Source organism: Pygoscelis adeliae, unplaced genomic scaffold (assembly GCF_000699105.1).
Source record: "Pygoscelis adeliae isolate BGI_AS28 unplaced genomic scaffold, ASM69910v1 Scaffold211, whole genome shotgun sequence".
Taxonomy (NCBI): Eukaryota; Metazoa; Chordata; class Aves; order Sphenisciformes; family Spheniscidae; genus Pygoscelis; species Pygoscelis adeliae.
In genome coordinates this window covers 456,028-474,737 of record NW_008824143.1, presented here as the reverse complement: position 1 = coordinate 474,737, position 18,710 = coordinate 456,028, and the positions used below count along the sequence as shown (strand labels likewise).

The window sequence follows — 18,710 nt, the reverse complement described above, 5'->3', positions numbered from 1 at the left end:
TTTTTTGAGACCAAGTGTGTGGACTCTTGCGTTTCTTCCTCCCAGTGGATCATCTAGTGCTGTACGTTACAAGCCTGTCTGTCCACAGCCTTGTACCTGTGGGGAGCAGCTGCTAACATGGGTATCGTATCAGGAGAGATTTTCAAGGCAAAGATAAAGAGGAATTCTGTGGACATCCCTGAATCTGTGAAAAGTTTTGTTAAATTCAAAGAAAAAGTGAAGTCATCTTTTTCAGCCTTAGTGTAAAGAAAAGCTAGAATTTACCTAACTTGAAGGCAAACGAGCAGTCTGCCTCCAGGCCTTAAGGCTCCTAAATGAAAGAAGAATGTTGTCTTTTTCACCATTTCAGCCTCTAATATTCAAACATAGCTTAGGTTCCTGTTCACTAGTGAATCTGTGAAGTTGCGTTTGACTAAAAGCAGCAGTGAGTATGAAACAAGTGATGTGTTTGAGCTTTGTCACTAATTCCACTTTAAAATGTTCACAGCAGCTTGGCTAATTGTATTAATGTATTTCTTCTTAAGGCAGAATGGGGAAACAGAATAGCAAGCTGGCCCCTGAGGTGATGGAGGATCTGGTGAAGAGCACGGAGTTCAATGAACATGAGCTAAAACAGTGGTACAAAGGATTTCTAAAGGACTGTCCAAGTGGTAGACTGAACCTTGAGGAGTTTCAGCAGCTCTACGTAAAAGTAAGTTTTTTATTAAGTTCCTATTATATGGCCATAGCAAAGGTTGCAAAGTAATGCAAAGCAAACACAGTCAAGAGCTGCCATTCATTTAGAATAAGGAATGCCTGTGTTAGGAAGAGCAATAGTGAAGATGAGGAGATAAATGGGAAGTGCTACCCTCATTGTACCAGTGATTCATATAGCTACAGTGACCAGAACCAAAAGTTAAGGAGAAAAGCTGTGATTTACTCACAAGAGATACACTCTCTGCACTCTGCAATTTATGGGCCTCTTTCACCTTCACCTGGTTGTGGTCCTGTTCAATAAACCGCACTGTACCTGTGTAATATCACTGGAATATAAACCGTGTGATTGCTGGACCTACTCATATAAAAGACGGTCTTTCTTTTGGTTTCAGCAAAAGTGGTGAAGTTTCGTGGCAGTATGTCCTGCAGATAAACTATGCACTGTGTCCAAAGGATTTCTTTCTCTAAATTTCAAGTACTGCCTTTCTTTTTTCCCTACTGTCTCTTTACCCTCGTTATAGAAGAAAGGAAAACCAGGCTGCTCAGTTTCTTTTCTTATTATTATTCATTATTTTATCAAGTTCAATGTAGTCTTTTCCTTACATTTATTATGTATTTATTCTTTAACAAGAAGAGCATGGGGGCAGCTTAAGAAGTGTATTTGTGTTACAAAGATAATTATATTTTAATTCAGAATTGAGTGTCTGCCTAAAGGTCAGAGACTTCAAAGTAATTTTAATTAGGAAAAATATTGGATGGCAGTGATGAACAGTAGGATCAGAACGGTTCATAGATAAATTGTGAGGCTGAATAAAAATAAAAAAGCCTTTCAAATGTAAGTAGTTAATACTGAGCACGCTGACAATTTCTGCAGACAAGTGGGACTGTCTTTTCCCTTAAATGCACGTTACAGTCCTTTCCTAAATTTCTTAAGCCTTGAACCAGATCACACTGCAAATTATTACCTAGCCCCTTTTTCCTTCTAATGAATGGTCTAACAAAACCTGCTAACTCCAGCTTACATAAATAAGCTTCTGTCTTCATATTTTAATATTTATGACTCAAGATGTTGCCTTACAATCCTTTTCTTAAGAAACGACTGACTGTAATAACTGTTCTTTTCAGATGAAATAATTTTTACTGCCTCAGGTATTGTGCTTGTTATTGACTGATAATTTATAGCTTCCATTTTAAACAGTACTCGGTGCACATCCACCAAGATCAGACATCTGATCATTTCTTTTACATGTTTCTGAGGAAAGTAAATGGTCTTTACAAAATATGGGTTCCTAATAAAGTACGTCAACTGTTTAACTCTTTAGAAATCATTATTTTCTTTTTGGCATATCACAGTAAAGGGATTAAATTATTATTTTTTTTTATGATTTTGTCTGTTGTGGGGAAAGATAACTTCTGAAAATAGCTCGAAACTGTTAGGACGGGTGTTTGAAGTGTTCACAGGTATTTCACAAGATACTTTACTCATGAAGAAATATCAGAGAGTAAATTCAATATCATGTTTACAAAAATGGTAGTGCAAAAAATAACATGAAGAGCACAGCAGTATTTTGCTCTTGAAATTTGGAGACAGCTCTGTAGTCTTACTAAGCTGCAATATCTGGCTTTTAGTTTTATGGCCTCATATATTTTTAGATATGCACATCAAATAAGATTGTCTTCCTTGCTTTGGTAGTTATGGGTTTTGAGATCTGCACTGTAATGGTACTGTCATATATTTAGTCCAGTTTATTGTCATTCTATATATAATGTCTATATACAGGGCTAAATACTAATTTTGCAGAGGAAAAATACAATTAGCTGTAGTAAATCCAGAGTTTTACTTCTCCTTCTGTCGCAGAAATGCTTGTAAAATAATGGCCCCGGGCTCTCTGAGGAGCTAATAGTCTGAGTGCTGTCAGTGGTGGCGACTTCTTCTATGTAGGACATTCTGCCTGCCCCGGCTGCTGGCTGCAGACAAAACCCCAGATGCGAAATTTGATCTTTCCAGGAGGAGCCACCAGCAGGAGACCCAAATCATTATGATTACATTAACAGCATTTCAGTTCCTTTAATGCATATTCAGGGTGAAAATGTATGAAGTGTGTGTTGATTAATAATTCCTCTGCATGAACTTGTAGTTGAGAGGGATGACATTTTATCTCTTGGCCTGAACTGGATTTTATTGAAGATGATTTCCATCAATAAATATATTTGGCAAAGAAACACAAGACATCTTCAGTTCAGATTTACATTTTCTTAAGATGACACCATTTCTTTGTTCGTGAGAGTTGTGTGGTGCACTTCCATGTGCACCAGGATGCACTTTTACTTTTACCCAATAAAAGGGTGTTGGTCATCAGACTAAGATGCAAAGAAAGCTCGTCTTTTCTTTTACTCACACACAATAGAAAATATCCTTAGCTTAAAGAGCAAAAACATTTTGGGCTATATCAAGGAGGTTATTTTGAGGTGAATTTCCTGATTATCTCCACTTACTGCTCTTCCATCATAATTACAGAGTGGGGTGCACAATCTTGGGGCACAGAAACTGCATTTTTTTTTGATGAAATGTAACCAGAAGATGTGTCCTGGGATCACACCTAATGTATTACTATATCTAATGCCTGCTAATAAGCTAGAGTTGGTCTGAAGTAAAACATCCAGAACGTGTGTGATGTGGATGTCAGGTCCTCAACGCTAACTCTTCCACTCTACATATTTGCATCAATTGTACTGTGCTGTTTACTGATGTAGATGAAGACTGTATTGACTAAAAGGGGAATTACTCTAGCTTGGCTTGGAAGCCTTTGCTATTGAAGTTTCCATTATGAATACAAATCATGCAGTGCTTAAAATAAATAGCAGTTATACAAAGAGACTCTACAGAAAAATTATTTGCAGCACTTTCAGTGGAAGTGTCTATAAAAATATTTAGTCAAGAACACCTCTTTTAAATAAGCAGCTAATAGGCAGAAATACACTTTATACTGTTGCATATTTAGCATTGTCTGCAATCTAACAGGTTCAGTAAAAAATATTGGTCCACTTTTGGGTGGATAGATCCTTCTTGGGATCCAGAATCTGTGGCAAACTATTAGGGCTCATGTTTTCCTCCATGTTACTGAGTGAGGTGAATGCTTCAGCAGTTTTTGAAATAGTTTACTGGAGAATTGTTTATATGCTATAAGCCCAGAGCCACAAAGAGTCCTAAATGCTGCAACACCGAGTTAGCTGCCCCAACAGTCTGCACAAAGCTTGGGAGGGGTAGAAGTTTGTGGATACCATTCTGAGAAAGCTGAAAATCAAGCCAACATATTGTAAGCAAATGCACCAATGCAAAACCACAGGGTAATGCTCAGGACAGGAATGGGTATTAAATTCTACATTTCTCGAGGGTATATGCATCTGTTTTCCTGTGGGAGTTGCATCTTTCAAACCTCTCCTGCAGAGAACTATCTAGGACATTAGAAGTCAAAGCAAAATCAAGTGACTGGAGTCTTTTTTCTTCCTCTCTTAAGTAACAAAGATAACGTGAATGCCTTATCTTTACCACAGTGGTTTAAGTACTCATCAAGCTGTAGGAAACTCTGAATCAATTATCATGTCCCTGTAAAAGAGTTTGAATCTGCACTGCTCACCCTCTCATTGCTCTGTCTGTGATGAGCTAGGCCCTTCTGGGCTGCTGGCAATATCCCAATTAACCTCTTTTTCTGCAGGAAATAGTGATAAGTAGCATCAGACAGTCTGCAACCTACGGTTTCCATCTTCAAAGTGAATATCCTCATTATTAAGCTTAATCCTTGCTTCCTTTCCTCATGTTCCTTTTTTCTATCCTAAAAAGTCCTTAATTCTTTTATCTTACATAAAACATCATTAGCACGGTGGGCAGAGAGCTGAAGGAATTAATATGCAAAAGTGTCATTAAAATAAAATATGCCAATAAAACATTGTGGACTGTTCCTATCATTCTTTAGGGTTTCTTGCAGTCTAGAGGGCCAAATACATTTTCCTTCTGATCTTTTGAATTCACTGGGTTTAGATGAATATGCCCTAGAGTGTGTAAGTGTGCATAATCAGTACTAATGTTCACAGGAATTATGCATGTTTATTAAGTGGAAAATAGGCTTCTATATTGTGATACTTCTTGGAACTGGGTCACTGAACATGAGAAGCATATCCTCTGGATTAATAACAGAAACCAGCACCAATGGTCCTTTGACTGGAAGGGTAGGGTTGGGAGTGATCATGATATAACGCTAGCATTAAATAAAGTCATTTGCTTTGTGAATTTATTGCACATCTATTATTTAGCTATGTTTTGGGGTTTTATAGATAACATTTAAATAAAAAAAAAGTAATGCCATTTGATTAATTACAATCAAATGGTTTGTCATATTTTTGGCTTCTATCTTACATTTCCTGCCTTGAAGGGAATTGATTCCTAGTCCCTCATTTTAATGTGTGTAGAACAAAAGAATTTCAAAAATCTATTGAAATTTAAGTGGATATATTTGCAGCCTCTTTTTCTCTATCCAGATTTTCAAGACAGACTAGCATCTTTCTAAAGATGGCACAGAGCTCCTCAAAATGTTGGGTTGGAGCTGCATTTCAGGCTTTCAGTGGCTGTTAAGAAGTGGGATTCCAGAACAGCACAGCTGTGTTTACAGATGCTCCTATCATAGATGCAGTTGCACTGGCAGAAACTGATTTTTCTGGGATCATCTCTTTTAACTGGAAGAGCTGTGCTGGTTTTACGAGTGCAATTTGGCCACTGAAGTTCTCCCTACAATAGGAGTACTTTTCAGTTCTATTATACCAATGTTAGGTATATTATACCTAATATAATTAATATATTTAGGTATATTGTACCAATCCTGTATTGCTAAAGAACAACAGCATGTTTTGAAATCAGGCAGATTATCGAAAATACTGATGTATCTACTCATGCAGTGATTTTAGCCCATGCTGTTGCTCCCTTCCTGAAGATCACACCTGGGGTGCTAGCAGTCTTCCTGGACAATATGACAGTATGTTGGTTGGATGCACCACCTAAAATTAACTGCAACACAGAAAACATGATATGTATTTTTTTATAGACATAACTAAAAAATCCTTAAACAGGTTAATAATACTGCTGTGTTACTGAATTTTTAAAACCGATATGGAATAATAAAACTATTATTGTTACATTAGAGACAATTAGAAATAGCGTTGGATGCAAACGCTATGAGTAGCTCTGATCCAGGGACATTACAAGGTGGCTCTATAAGAAGCAGCACATTTGTAGATGGACAAATAGAGGCTAGAAAGAAATAACAGTAATATTATTGGCATCAGTGGAAGTTTTGCTTTGGGGGGGTTGTAGAACAATCTATGAGGTAAAGATTCTTAATGCATTCCTTAAGCGCTTAATACAAATCTGCACATTTGTGACAATTACAGTAAAATCATTAGAAACAAATGCTCCTAAAGAGTAAAAAACCTTTCACCAGAAGCTCAGTGAAAGTTCCTGTGAAAGGAAAATTAATATAGCAGAATCCAAAAGGCAGTATGCTGAAAAGCAAATGTATTTGTGGTCCAGCATTATCACAGGGGAGTGCTTTTCAGGATGAAGTATATGTTTAGTGCTCCAAAGCTGAATTAAAATTGGGTTCTGATAACTTTAAAACCAAAAGAGATCACAATTGCTTTTCATACAAGACTTGGTTAAAAAAAAAGGCATGGTCTTGTTGCCTGGATGTTTTCCATTCAAAACTGCTTTTGCCATTATTCCTCCTCCTCCTTCTCCTTATAAACATGAATAGGCAGGAGCTGTGCCAAAACGCATGTCTACTAGAAAACCACATAAGAGGCTTATTATATGTTTCATACAGAAGCTGAGATTGTGCTGCATGAATTTTAAAACAAAGGGCCAGAATGCTTCTTACATATAAAACCAAAATGAAACAAACCCCAAAGGCAGTGTTAACTTTGAAGCTGACTTTGAATGATTTGGGGAAGGGGAGGATACTGGTAACATGCCCTTCTGCTGCATTTCTGTCTCTGCGCTGATCCCAGGAAAAATAATGGCTGGACTTAATATCATTTTATGGAACATCTTTTAAAATCTATTTTTAGTAAACAGAGCTTTAAAGATCAGCATCCATATTGAAAAATAAAATACAGTAAATAAACATGGAGTCTCATTTAAGTTGCAAAGTAAAATGAAAACAGTAATTTTCACAAGAGGACCAGCACACTGGGTAGGGAACTGTTCTGAAATACAGCTGTAAATCACAACACTGGATACTAAGAGCCTTTAAAAACGCAGAATGGAGTCAGTTCAAATTGAAATCCTAATCTCACTGAAGCCAATGGGAGTTTTCATTCCTGATGCTTATTTAAGCACTTAGGACTGCTCTTGAAATTGTTTATCATCGTGAGACTCAAGTCCTGTGAAGTCTGGTGCAAGCTCCATTAACATGCAGTCCTACAAGCTGGATCTAGAGTCTGGAGAGCTCCTCTCATCACGTGTAGAGAACATACACATTGCTAGCTGTCATTTAAAGGCAGCAGTTATTTAAAAACTAAGTCTGTATGGATGAGTGGTGAGAGTAAGGGTCCTGAAGTTAGTAGAAAAACAGTTTCAGAGGCAAAGGACAAGTCCTTTTCTTTTTGCAGCATTATGGCTAGCAGCTAATTTTAAAGGCTAAAATATATTTTCCTTTGCTTCTGTTGCAGAGCACATAATGGCCCATATCCTCCAGACAATCTCTGGAGACTGTAAATCTAGAAAATGAGGAAGTTGGACAATTCTAAGAGATGAAATCTAAATAGCTAAATCTTAATTGCTCCAAACAGCAGCTTGTGGAGTGTCCAGGCTTGTGGGATGAATCGTCCTGATGCTTGAACAATTCAGTAACATATGCTGACACCCTCTCCATGAGAGGCAGGAATGATGGTCACATGAACCCATAAAGCAGTCTGACTGTCCAAAGGCATCTCCGGGGCTTACAGAGTCAGCAGATGTGTGAGGATGTGAAGGCTTAGTCAAAACCTCTGATTATTACTAAGTATTGAATAGTTCTGTAATTCTGTGGTTATATGTGGTTCCTGGAGGCACTCGAAACTAACATCAAGTCCAAAGCATTGAAGAGAGTATGTCCGGCCAGGGCAAGACGATCCAGCCTGGAATGTTTAAAAATCTCACCATGTACGTGCATGCCCTAGTTTCCAACATTGCCTGATAAAAGAATCCAGGCTGGGTAAATTTTCCAACAATAACATGCAAATTACTTTCAGTTCATCTTTTATTCTGAAGGAAGCTCACCAGTTCCAAAAACTGCCATGCATTTTTATAAGGGACCTTGTTCCTTTACAGCTCACCTTTGCTCTGTGTTGGATTCCTCAGAGAAATCAAAATGATGAATTTGGAATACTGTAATTATTTCTGTAGCAAAACACTGAATTCATGAATACGGTTATGATTTCCCTGAAGGGTAATACAGAAGGAGTGGTGCAGCTTGGATGGAGATAGCCATTGTTAACACAAAGTATCAAAGACTTCAAAGAAAAAAAAAAACAACAAATTGTCAGCTCCAAGTCCCATAGCTGTTATGGTGTTCAGGTCTACTATTTGTTGTAACAGTACTTATTTTACCATTGTTAAGTAGTCCTCAGAGCAGTTGTCGAGACTGATCGGTGGTTTACAAGCTTTACCCAACCTGTTGCAAAAGTCACGTGTTTGGGACTTCTTTCCTCCTGAGAATGGCATGGGATGGGGTTTCTTTGACTTGATGGGTTCGTACATGCACATTAGTATGGCACTTCTGTCCAGACTTTAGTCAAATGTCTACTCTAGATCTACTCTGTGATCTGCAGTCTACAGTTAAGCTGTGACCAGTTCTTCGTCATTTTAGGTCTTCGGTAACTTTGATTTGGAAAACTGGATCATCCTAAAACTTGTTCTGAAGGCTAGTAAGCATGTGTTTTTGTTACTTGAGACAAAGTGAACTAAGGTCTTTCAGGGACTTTAGCTTGTCACATTTCTTGAACTGTAAACATTTCTGTTTGTTTAAAAGATAAAAAAAAGCTGTTTGGTATTACAGGGTTCCTGAAGGAGCCTTTGAAACTAGGGCACTTCATTTCAGCATTGGAGTAAACTAATATGATGTAAAGTATTTTGTTTTAAAACATAGAAGTGTTTTCCTCTAGTATCGAAGTCTGCTTCCAACATCTCACTTGTACACAAGGCCTGGGGCTGAAAACGGCGTTCTTGTTTCGTAAGGTATAAATGGGAACTTGGTGCTCTGAACCAAGTCCCTTCACCCTGATGCGACATCTGACTCCATGCCTCAGCTTCATCTCCCCCTCTCCTCCTGGGGAACCCATCAGTCCTTCAGAAAATTAAATTACCTTAGTGATACGTACTTCCAGAGCTTCCCCGATGGACAGTGATGAGTCACTGTAGCTGGGTGTGAACACTCCAAAAATTAAAGGGGCCCGATTGGACCATGGCTCTCACAGCCATGCATTGCGTCTCAGCCGGCTCCATCTGCTTGTGGTACTTTGAGATGGCAAATCACTACTACTACTGCAACGCATGCTGCTGTGGGTAGCTATAGCTATGCAGGCAGTGAAGCATCAGGTGTTTTTACAGGGTTCTGTGGTATGGAGAGACATTTGGGAGCTCACTCAGTTACCAAGTTAAATGCAGTTTTTATTATCATGTAGACATCAGTTGAGATTCCAGTCAGGTTTCTAGTAATCATAGTCTGAACGTTTCCAGTACCTTGGGATATCAACTTTATTTTTCTTCAATGAGAGTAAATTTCCATCTTTTCATGTTTAATTAAGGCTCATAGGAATAGGCTATTTGCACCGACAAACCTATTGATTCCTAAATTGAGATAACTTACCACATGAGAATTAGCTAGCTATCTTAATTTTATATTCAATCACAAACAAAACAAAATGAGAAAAACATGTGGTTTGGAAGATAAAGTAATCAACACAAGGAAATTCAGACTGGAGGAGATTTTGCCATTTTGCTGAAATACATATGAAACATTGTCAGAAGAGGTTGGTGTGAAATCCACCTGTATGAGAAGTTGTGAAGTTTGGCTATCTGGTTGGATGGGTAGCCCAGAACTGAATATGCAGCTTTAAATAAAATCTCCCTGTAGTCCAGAGAAACATCAGTATAAGCAGAAGTGTAAATCAACACTACAGTTCACCTCAAAGTGAATATCAAAGTCAGCTGGGGATTATTTCCATGTTAACAAAGCTATTAAAAAAAAAGGAATTAAAAATTCTTAGATCATTAATTGAAATAAGATTTTTTATGGACCTTGTCATCAGCTTTCAACAGAAGTATATTCAATTACGAAGTTATTTCTAGATGCCTGTGTCCCCTTTCATTTGGAAGGATATACCCTAGAATGACTGTTATGCCTTACTAGGAAATTACACACCTGTATGCGTACTCATGACTCTTCACAGGTTGCTTTGAAAGGTATTCACTAATTTGCTCCTCCCTGTTAAACTGATCAGGCTGGGAGATGGTTAAAGCCCTATTCCAAGATACATGAGTTTTGGCTGTGTGATTCCTGTCCCTAGTGCTAATACCAGATACACAAGAACTGATTAAAAGGAGCAGTCCTTGAATTTGCTTTCATGTTCGCAGGCTCCAGCTACTGCTACTTCTTGTGTCCATGTTGACTAGATCTATGTCCCTCTTCTAAATACTAAGTACCTTTTTGGTACTGGAAACACTTTTAATTGTGTTGGTGTTTATTAATGTAGCAATTACAGTGCCTAATTTTATAATATGTGTCAGTGCAGATAAGAAAAGTGCACAAGAAATTGTGCTGTGAAAGCCTCACAGGACACCACAGGTAAAGCCTGCAGATGACTTCAGGAGACGTCCTCCCTCCTAGCATGGATCTGTTTTCACCAGAATAAACTCCAGCCAATTACTTTTCAGCTAGCTGCTAAAGGCGGGTAGCTGGAAGGTGATGCTCTTTGGATGTGGTCCCGGTGAAATGCAGATGTCCTCAGTTCCCTTCAGAGTCTCCCTACCCGCACACACATGCCTTAGCCCTGGGGGGGAGGCAGTTGTTCCTCCCACTAAATCACTGCTTCCCACTTTCCCTCTCACAGATGCTGGTGTCACTTTGGCAGGTCGGGTGCCGTCCCCTGTACTCCATTAACACTCCTAACTTCATTCAGGAGTAAACCCCATTTCCTTTCCCCAGGGTCCAATTTCTGCATTTCAGTATAAAGCATCTTCAGCACATTCAGTCTTATATTACATGTGGGTTGGTAAATCTGGTATAAACATAGACATATATTAAACTTCTCCTGGTGTCTTGATTAGAGCAAGTCACTTAGGTGGTAATCCACTGCACTGAGTTCACACTCGCTTAGTGCTGACCAAATCCCAAAGTTTTCTTGGTGGAATATAGTCATACCATTTCATGCATATCTGAAGCCACAGAAAGGTACAGCTGAGCATCAGCTTCCTAGTAATGGTACTGCACACACAATTTTCTTCTTATCTCTTCTGTTACTCATTTGTGCAGAAGAGTGATGCCTTAACACTCCATTTATTGCTTTAGGAAGTCATAGTTCCCAATATTTGACTTTTTAAAATATAATCTCCATACATGGAATTTGTTTGGATTTTTTGTTTGTTTTTTTTTTTTTTTAAGAAAAGTAATAATTCAGATAATATTTGTCCTGAGAAAGGTAAATTTTCTGATGTCCAGTATATGGTGGTTCTTAAAAAGTCAGCAAGAAAACTGTGGTTGAAGTCTAGAACAGCTCTTTAAAGCTTATCTAATGTCTTTTTTTCTTTTTTTTTTTTTTTTTGAGCTGGAGGAAATGCTGGTATGTGAAATAGGATTCTGAAAATGGGAATTTATAATAGTAATAGTCATATTTAATTGTAAGGGTGCTATATTAATGTTGGCTTGAAGAATCAATTATTTATCTATCAATTAGTTCTTGCTACAGTTAAATATGGTATATGACAAGGGAAGCCCAACAAGTTAGTAGCGTTGTGTTAGAATTGCAAACTCCATGCTGCAAATTAGCCCCTATGGTCTATTAGTCTATCCTCTCATTTATTTTTAAGATTCTTTTCCCCTGGAGTTTTTCTGTAGAGCAGGAGAATGGTTTTTAATGGGCCTGATGTTATTTTCACAGAGACATGAAATCTGAAGTTACTCTAATGTACAGCCAAGAGTAGGGAGAATAAGGACAGTTTCTGCTTCCTGTATCTACTACCCTGGGGTATCTTTGAAACATGAAAAATCAGGAAAGAGAGCACATGCTCCAAAACAACATGTAAGAAAACCCTGTTTTCACTCTCAGAAAATTAAGTTGCTCATGTAGAAAATTGCCAGCACGTCCAGGGCAATAAAGCTGAGTTAAAAAATAATGCTAACGAAAGGTAGATGGTGGAAACAAGAAGACGTCTTCGTATTCAGCAATTTCTTTTGAAGTGATGTACCTCTTTGTTACCTCTCTGTGAGAATAATGACATTTTGCCAAAGAAATCAAATCTGTTTCCAAAGGCAGAATTTAACACATTCACTACAAAAATTACATTAAGACATAGCCAAATTTATTAAAGACTTTTGAAAATTATTAATTTGCCACACAAACTTCTAATAGGCATCCTACAGAAGCAGACTATCAGTGGGAAATTAGCTCTTGAGCTCTATCCTGCAGGTGATTGTCAGTGTGAGATAAAAGAACTGCATTCTGGCTGTCTGAGGGTGGAAATTTTCCTGCACAGGCACAATAAATAGTTTTTGCTAGCAATAAAGAGGCTGCCAAATCAACCTATCTGAATAAAAAGTATGTTGTGCTTTACGCATGGGAAAAGTGCTCCAGAATAGTTAATCTCTATGAAAACATTATCCCTGCATTATTACTAATAGTACTTGCCTTCAGACGGTTTTCAGTTATTTGTTTCCATTTTCTATACATGTACCCGCTGTTCTTTATTTCCATGTGATTGTTCATCTCAATCGTTTTCTTTGCTCTCATCTATTCTGGGCTCATGTACATATATTTTACATATTGACAGAATACTTTGGTCTATATTTAAGTTTCTAGATTCATAGAAATACTGTTCTATATACAATACTGTGAAAGCAAGTACGTAGTCCTAAGAGGACCACTGATTTCTGTGGGATGTCTCATGTCACTATGAAGTACACCAATGGGCAAGAACACTTTTTACCTTTTCTCCTTCCCTTCTATGTAGAGTAAAAGCCTGGAATGGTATAAAAATTCCATGGAAGTCCTCTATATGTGTGGTGTGAGTGAGTTCACGTAGCTCACTGGTTGAAGAAGTCTCTCTCAGGTTTTATTGCCAGCACGTTGGTGTAATAGCTGGGTTAAGGGATGGCTGAAGTTGTATTACTGTGCAGACAAGAATGCATGTCTTGGAGCCAAAAGAGCAACAAGGGGGAAAAAAACCCCAAAACTCTTTACTAGAAAAGCAATTCCTCGTTACTATGTAGATCATTTTACTATATAACAAAAGAGAGCCGTAACAGTGCACAAGTCACTTGTATAGTGAAATGGAAGCATTATGGTGGAGGGTAAGAGTTTGACCAAAGTAAGAATAGTTCTTCAGAATAATCCATGATGGACTAAAAATGCACTTTTTGAATTGTTAAAACTCATTTACTGTATTAGGGCCTCAATTATTGCTATCACTGGGTAAATTCACAGAATGCAATGTCTGTCGGAAAAGGACCTGGGGGTGCTGGTTGACAGCCAGCTGAACGTGAGCCGGCAGTGTGCCCAGGCGGCCAAGAAGGCCAATGGCATCCTGGCCTGTATCAGAACTAGTGTGGCCAGCAGGAGTAGGGAAGTGATCGTCCCCCTGTACTCAGCACTGGTGAGGCCGCACCTCGAATACTGTGTTCAGTTTCAGGCCCCTCACTACAAGAAGGACATCGAGGTGCTGGAGCGTGTCCAGAGAAGGGCAACGAGGCTGGTGAAGGGTCTGGAGAACAAGTCTCATGAGGAGCGGCTGAGGGAACTGGGATTGTTTAGCCTGGAGAAAAGGAGGCTCAGGGGAGACCTCATTGCTCTCTACAACTACCTGAAAGGAGGCTGTAGCGAGGTGGGTGTCGGTCTCTTCTCCCAAGTAACTGGCGAAAGGACGAGAGGAAATGGCCTCAAGTTGTGCCAGGGGAGGTTTAGATTGGGCATGAGGAAAAATTTCTTTACTGGAAGAGTGGTTAAACATTGGACCAGGCTGCCCAGGGAAGTGGTGGAGTCCCCATCCCTGGAAGTATTTAAAAGACGGGTAGATGAGGCGCTTAGGGACATGGTTTAGTGGGCATGGTGGTGCTGGGTTGACGGTTGGACTCGATGATCTTAGGGGTCTTTTCCAACCTTAATGATTCTATGATTCTGTGATTCTATGATAATAAGAAAGCAAAAGTTTTCTTCCCCAAGGAGTAAAGTGCCTTCCTTTTTCCTGGAGTGGGCCAGAAGATGCAACCTTGGCATCTCCAAGGTTCTGCACAATCCTGACTGTCAGACATGCAGTCTTGAGCAACATCCCCATCTTTTTCTTAACCATAATGTGCTTTGCTTTGCTTTTCTTCTCAGCTAGCTCCACTCTGTCTTTCCTAGGCCACTGGCTAGATGAATGATGAAGCCTGATGTGATATGTGTGCCTTTGTCCTTTTCTTTTCCAGCTTTGAAATTTCTGCAACTCTGCCTTGTTGAGGAAGGGATGCTGACTTCAACATAATGAGGAGCTTGCTGTTGCTTGTGCTCATTCAGCCTATGATGTGGGCTTGGTCATTTTATTTTAATTTGTCCCTCTCTTTACCTTAGGAAAAGGGCAGTCCAACATCAGAAAGCCAGCCCGATCCTTTAGGTAAAGGAGGACTCTATAGCTGAAAACTTTTTTAAAATATGAGTCTACAAGCTCTGGCAAGATTCTGCATAGCAAAGCAAAATGAGTGAGCATAGCTGTGTTTGTTGTTCACTGGAGCTGAGAAACACTTTAAGAAATGGAACTATCCAGAATCTTTTACTTCAACTAAAATGAAATGTCTTCAGAAAGATTTTTGAAATGCCTTCTTTTTGATTTTTGAACATATACTTTTCTAGTTTAGTATGTCAGAGGTTTGGGGTTTTTTTCTCTGTCAGTTTTTTATTTTTAAAATTTTTTTGGCAGTAACGCCAGTTTATGAATGGTGGTGGTGTCAAACAGTACAGGTTTGAGAAATAAAAGGAAATTAAAAAGAGAAGAAATTGAGGCTGGATAAATGTAAACTTGTGGTAGACCTTGGAAGATTTAAAATTACATATGTTTTTATAAACCTAAGGGTTTTAAACCTTAAGACAGATGATGAAGAGAATGTTGGTAGGCAGACATTATCTAGACAATCTGTTCCATGTTTAAGGTTATATATCTGTAATAAAGTACATGTTTTTGAGAAGAACTGTACTGCAGTCTTTAAATAAGGTTATAAATTAACAGATTGAATAGCCAATGGTCCTGTTCAAATCCATGGGAGGTTTGACACCTTCTGTGGGACCAAGACTTGGCTTGCATTTTACCAGTTTCTTGGTTTATAACATATGATATACTCTGCAAAAGAATGACAGATGGTCTTAAAACTAATTTTTTGTGATGAGAATACGTACACCTCTTTTTGTCCTCTGTTTGGAAATTCCTTCTCTCTTGGTAACTTCCACAAGCAAATAATCTGTTACCAAGCTCGTCCTGAAATGACAAATATAGTATCTGGAAGTGTACAAAAGAAGATGCTGGACTGCGCACTCCTGGGAACTCCCATTCAAGCCATTGTGGGTTTTTTCAGTTCATTGACCAAACAAATCAGATTACCACATTTGTTTAGCCAGATGGTCTTTCTACTGTCATAAGGCAAGTACAGTCAAAATACTATCTACAACTAGCAAAAGGACTGTATTGGCAACTTGCTGCAGAAAAGGAGCTGCATTATGGAAAATCACTGTTGATGGCATTTGATGGTGACTTCCTTTTCTAGTAGGCAGATGAACTGAGCACCGTGTCCAGCCATGGTTGGAGTACGCAGGTAGTAGGTAGCAACCCAGAAGACTAAGTAGTACTCTGGTTGGTTTCTGGATTGCAAGTTAGGAACATTAATCTTCCTATTAATCTTCTATTAATCTTGGCCTGACCTGCTTGATATTATCAGATCTTTTTACTTCTTTGTTTCTTTTTCCAGCAGCTGTCAACAAAACAGTATTGTGTGTATTTTGGGTTCATCAGACTACTTCTCTTTCTTCTCTTCTGCTGGATCCACTGTACATACGTTAGTACTGTTGAGTCTATACTACATAATTAAAAAAGAAGAAGAAATAAATTATCACAACTGCTGTACTTCCAGCTAAAAGAAACTACCTGAGGACCTTTTCCAAATTGTTGATTACAGTTGATTACAGCCTTATAAGGAAGCTTCTCCCAGAGGCTGATCCAGCTGTGGTTAACTCCTAAGAATTCGCAGTGGCTGGCTATTATGATGGAGCCAATTGAAAGTTCAAATGTTACAGTTACTGAAATGGACTTTGTCCCCATAGACCTTGAAAATGCCAGTATTATAGGAGAAATGTATGGGACTATGTTATTAGTGGAGAACAAAGGCATCTCCAACGGGCAAATCATCTCGTTACAAGATAGATGTATCAGAGATGGCAGAAACCATTCTCTGAGGGAACCTATCTACCTGTATCTAAAGGGTGCCAGTGAGCTGTTAGATGACTAGAATTGGGAAGAGGAATCCAGACACTGGTGAGAAGTATTTGAGAGAAAAACTTTTACATAATAAATTAGAAATTAATCCCAATAACAAGATATCATAGAGACTTTAGAATGTTGTTTGGAACATGTAAGGATGTTTTATATCGAGATCTCATAATGGTTTCTTAGCAAGTAGTAAAAATCACAGAGATAATTTCACTTCACACACTTTTTTTTTAATTGTTGTTAAAATCAAGGACACACTGTGGTCATTGGCAAGATTTTCTTCCCCTTTGGTGGAAGCAAGACCAAGTCTTGTGGACTTAGATGGACAAAGGGAAAATAGAAGCTGAGATATATGAATAATAAGTGTGCTTTTACGCATTTGTAAACTCTTTCTTTGCTTAGCTTAGAGCACATTCATACTGAAAAAAAAAAAAGGTTGTTTCTGACTTTTTATTAGTTTTATGATAATTATAATAATTACTTTAAAAGTCACAAGCCAGGAAATTCTAAATGAGACAGTATAATTATAATATATAACCGTAATAATGCTTCCTTCCATTCCTCACTTGGGTATTGTGAGGCTTAATTAGTTAATGTTTGTACAGCAGTAAAATGCAAAACACCATAAAAGTATTAAGCATTTTTCCTGGTTCAGTTCTTCAGTATAACTGATTATCTTTCACAAGGTTCTTAAAGGGGGACAATTTAAAAAGGTCTATATAAACCAAACTGTATTTTATATCTGTCTTGCTGGTAGCTGGAGTGGCAAATCAGTGTTTAATTACATCAGTATTTCTCATGAACACGCTGACACTGTGACAATGGATTTGACCTAGAAATATTTGTTGATTATCATATTTCTGGGCCTTGCAACAAAATTGAAGTATTTTTATGGGAGCCAGAGACACAGCTGATGGAAATGAATAGAGAATGAGTGACACAAGCTGACAAACCATTATACTTAGAAGGGAGAAAAAATCACAAATAAATGGTGTTCAGTTGGAATAAATAAAACCTTGTCTCAAATGTTCAGAATAGGAAAATCCGTTATTTCTTCCTTTCTGCTGAACAGAGTTCAGTGGGAAAAAAACCTTGTGCAATGTGTAAATCTGCAATGTATAAACAACAAATGGAGTTAGAGCTCAGGGAATGTGGCACTGTAGACTGAAATATGGTGTTTTAAATTATCTCTAGGTCGAAGGAGTCCCAAACAAGATCTGGGTATCAAAAGAACTCCTTTATAGACTGTAAGAATCAGTCTGGATTAGAGGTGGAAATGGACTTAAGTTAATTTTCAGGAGATTATTAGCACCTTTGGGGATAGTACTCAGAGCTTGCGAGTTAAAATCCAGGACGTTCTCCACTAAATCATTGCTTATTTAGTCACCCTCGTCCCTGCCATTGAGCTTCAGCACAGATGTAAGGGTTAGGATTAATTCTGCCATCTGAAGGCTAGTTTGTCATTTAGGCTCCACTAGAGTCAATAGAAAGAGAGAGGCATTTCTAGAGGATTATTAATTTTGTCTGCCTTATACAAAACCACCTTCGTTTCTGTCACGGTTTAACCCCAGCCAGCAACTAAGCCCCACACAGCCGCTCGCTCACTCCCCCATGGTGGGATGGGGGAGAGGATCGGAAGGGTGAAAGTGAGAAAACTCATGGGTTGAGATAAAGACAGTTTAATAGGTAAATCAAAAGCCACCCATACAAGCAAAGCTAAACAAGGAATTCATTCACTGCTTCCCATCGGCAGGCAGGTGTTCAGCCGTCTCCAGGCAAGCTAATGGTTACCTGGGAGACAAATGCCATCACTGCGAACATTCCCCCTTCCTTCTTCTTCTCCCAGCTTTATATGCTTTGCATGTCGTCATATGCTATGGAATATCGCTCTGGTCAGTTGGGGTCAGCTGTCCCGGCTGTGTCCCCTCCCAACTTCTTGAGCACCCCCAGCCTACTCGCTGGTGGGGTGGGGTGAGGAGCAGAAAAGGCCTTGACTCTGTGTAAGCCCTGCTCAGCAGTAACAAAAACATCCCTGTGTTGTCAACACTGTTTCCAGCACAAATCCAAAACACAGCCCCATACTGGCTACTATGAAGAAAATTAACGCTACCCCAGCCAAAACCAGCACAGTTTCTTTAACAGCTAATGGGCTGAAGGAGAGTTCAAAGGAATTAATCTCATCTTAAACATTTATTTTTGGAAGAAATTAACGATCTATGAAAATGCCGTTCTTCACTCACTATAAAGGGATTCTCAAGTT

At 38.7% G+C, this 18,710-nt stretch overlaps 1 protein-coding gene across 2 annotated transcripts in view; it reads left to right on the top strand.

The window, feature by feature from the left end:
- Positions 1 to 524: 524 nt before the first annotated feature.
- VSNL1 (visinin-like 1) overlaps positions 525 to 18,710 on the top strand; it is a 50,852-nt gene continuing 32,666 nt past the window's right edge. The window contains exon 1 of one of the 2 annotated variants that reach the window (XM_009334345.1): positions 525 to 691. In XM_009334345.1, the coding sequence (XP_009332620.1) occupies positions 530 to 691 (162 nt within the window). In that variant the 5' untranslated portion in view covers positions 525 to 529. The remainder of the gene's footprint in view (positions 692 to 18,710) is intronic. The other variant, XM_009334346.1, reaches the window with a different exon arrangement.